General features: G+C 36.2%; 1 protein-coding gene across 1 annotated transcript in view; it reads right to left on the bottom strand.

Moving 5' to 3' along the window:
• LOC106471395 (putative sodium-coupled neutral amino acid transporter 7) overlaps positions 1-1,495 on the bottom strand; it is an 8,231-nt gene that overhangs the window by 4,989 nt on the left and 1,747 nt on the right. Inside the window, exon 2 of the mRNA XM_013931992.2 lies at positions 1,112-1,233. Within this exon, the coding sequence (XP_013787446.2) occupies positions 1,112-1,233 (122 nt within the window). The remainder of the gene's footprint in view (positions 1-1,111; positions 1,234-1,495) is intronic.

Here is a 1,495-nt window from a genome sequence, read left to right on the forward strand (position 1 = left end):
CCATCGTTGACACTTACGAACGTTCAGAACATTTCCATAAACTTCTTTGATATTCTTTGTGGTTATAGCGTTTTTCATTTCTTGTATTCAAACAGCATTACATGCCGAATGTGTGTCTCGTCGTGTACCATCACTATAAGGGATTATAGTATACTAAACTTTAAATATTATATAGGCTACGTGACGTTTAGGCGGTTCGTTTAACTATTATATAGTGATGTACCTTTTTTTTGAGTGGTTAATGTAAGTGTTTCATAACGCGACATTAATTTCTTGACGACCTAATACTTAAAAGTTTAAATAGCAAAATTATAACACTGGTATTAAATATATTTACTGATTGAAATAATATGCACAGCAAAGAAAGTAAGAAAAAACAAGAAATGTAAACAATAATTTCAACTTTCATAATCAAGTTGACTTAAAGATGGAAATAGGACCGCACGTGGCAATGTGGTAAGCGTATCGGACTGGGGACCTGAGGGTTTCGTATTCAAAACGTGGTACTACCAAACATGAGTATTTTCACCCTATGAGGGCATTATAAGAGTAAAAGTCAATCCCGCTCTTCGGTTAAGTTGCATTCCTTTTAAATCCCTCAGTGGGACAGCGGTAAGTCTTTGGATTTAAAACGCTAAAATCAGGGGTTCGATTCCCCTCGGTAGACACAGCAGATAGCTTTGCTGTAAGAAAACACATACACACACCTTTCTTCTGGTCCGTATTTTGGCTGCTATGTCTGAGCCATATAAGGGTCTCTGACTTGATGTCTTTGCTCATTGTATGCGTAAGGTGTCATTCAGGTGAGCAAAGAAACAAAGTTTACAGATGGGTGTGAAATTAAGACTATAACAACTCTTCTAATCATGCTATGTGACTAGAAAATACGTTTCTGAATCTCAAAAAAACGAATACTTGAATTAGAAAGAATGATTAAAAACGAAGGATTGGAAATCAATCACATTTGTTGCTTAAACTTGGAGACAAAATTATTTGATTAACTACGAATTACAACTGATTTTTATTTTCAAAATGCAAGAAAAGAGCAAATTTTCAAATCTTTAAAAATTAACATGCTTTCACGTAAGGTAGAAAGTAAAAGAAAACTCACTGCTTGCACGGTAATAGCGACTGTAATGCCACCTGCACGGCCGTAAGCTTGTGGAAAGTTGAGTAGCCCAGCTCCTAAAGCTACATTCACGACCACGAGAGCTGATCCATACCAACTACTTCCTAAAAAGAATTTATATATATATATAACGTTAATTATTACCAAGTGAAAAGTAATACATATTATTAGGGATGCACGGGTACCCGACCATACATTCGGCCCCTGCCGGGTATTGGGCTACAGCCGAGTTGCGAAGTTAGGCATCTAAGCCCTAATATTTGTGGTAACTAACGCGATATTGAAAGTTACAGTTAATAATTGGTTTAGTTATAAAAAAAAAAAAACAATGCTCCGAACAACAACAACTGACCGCCCGCTGAAAGT

Source organism: Limulus polyphemus, unplaced genomic scaffold (assembly GCF_000517525.1).
Source record: "Limulus polyphemus unplaced genomic scaffold, Limulus_polyphemus-2.1.2 Scaffold4597, whole genome shotgun sequence".
Classification (NCBI taxonomy): Eukaryota; Metazoa; Arthropoda; class Merostomata; order Xiphosura; family Limulidae; genus Limulus; species Limulus polyphemus.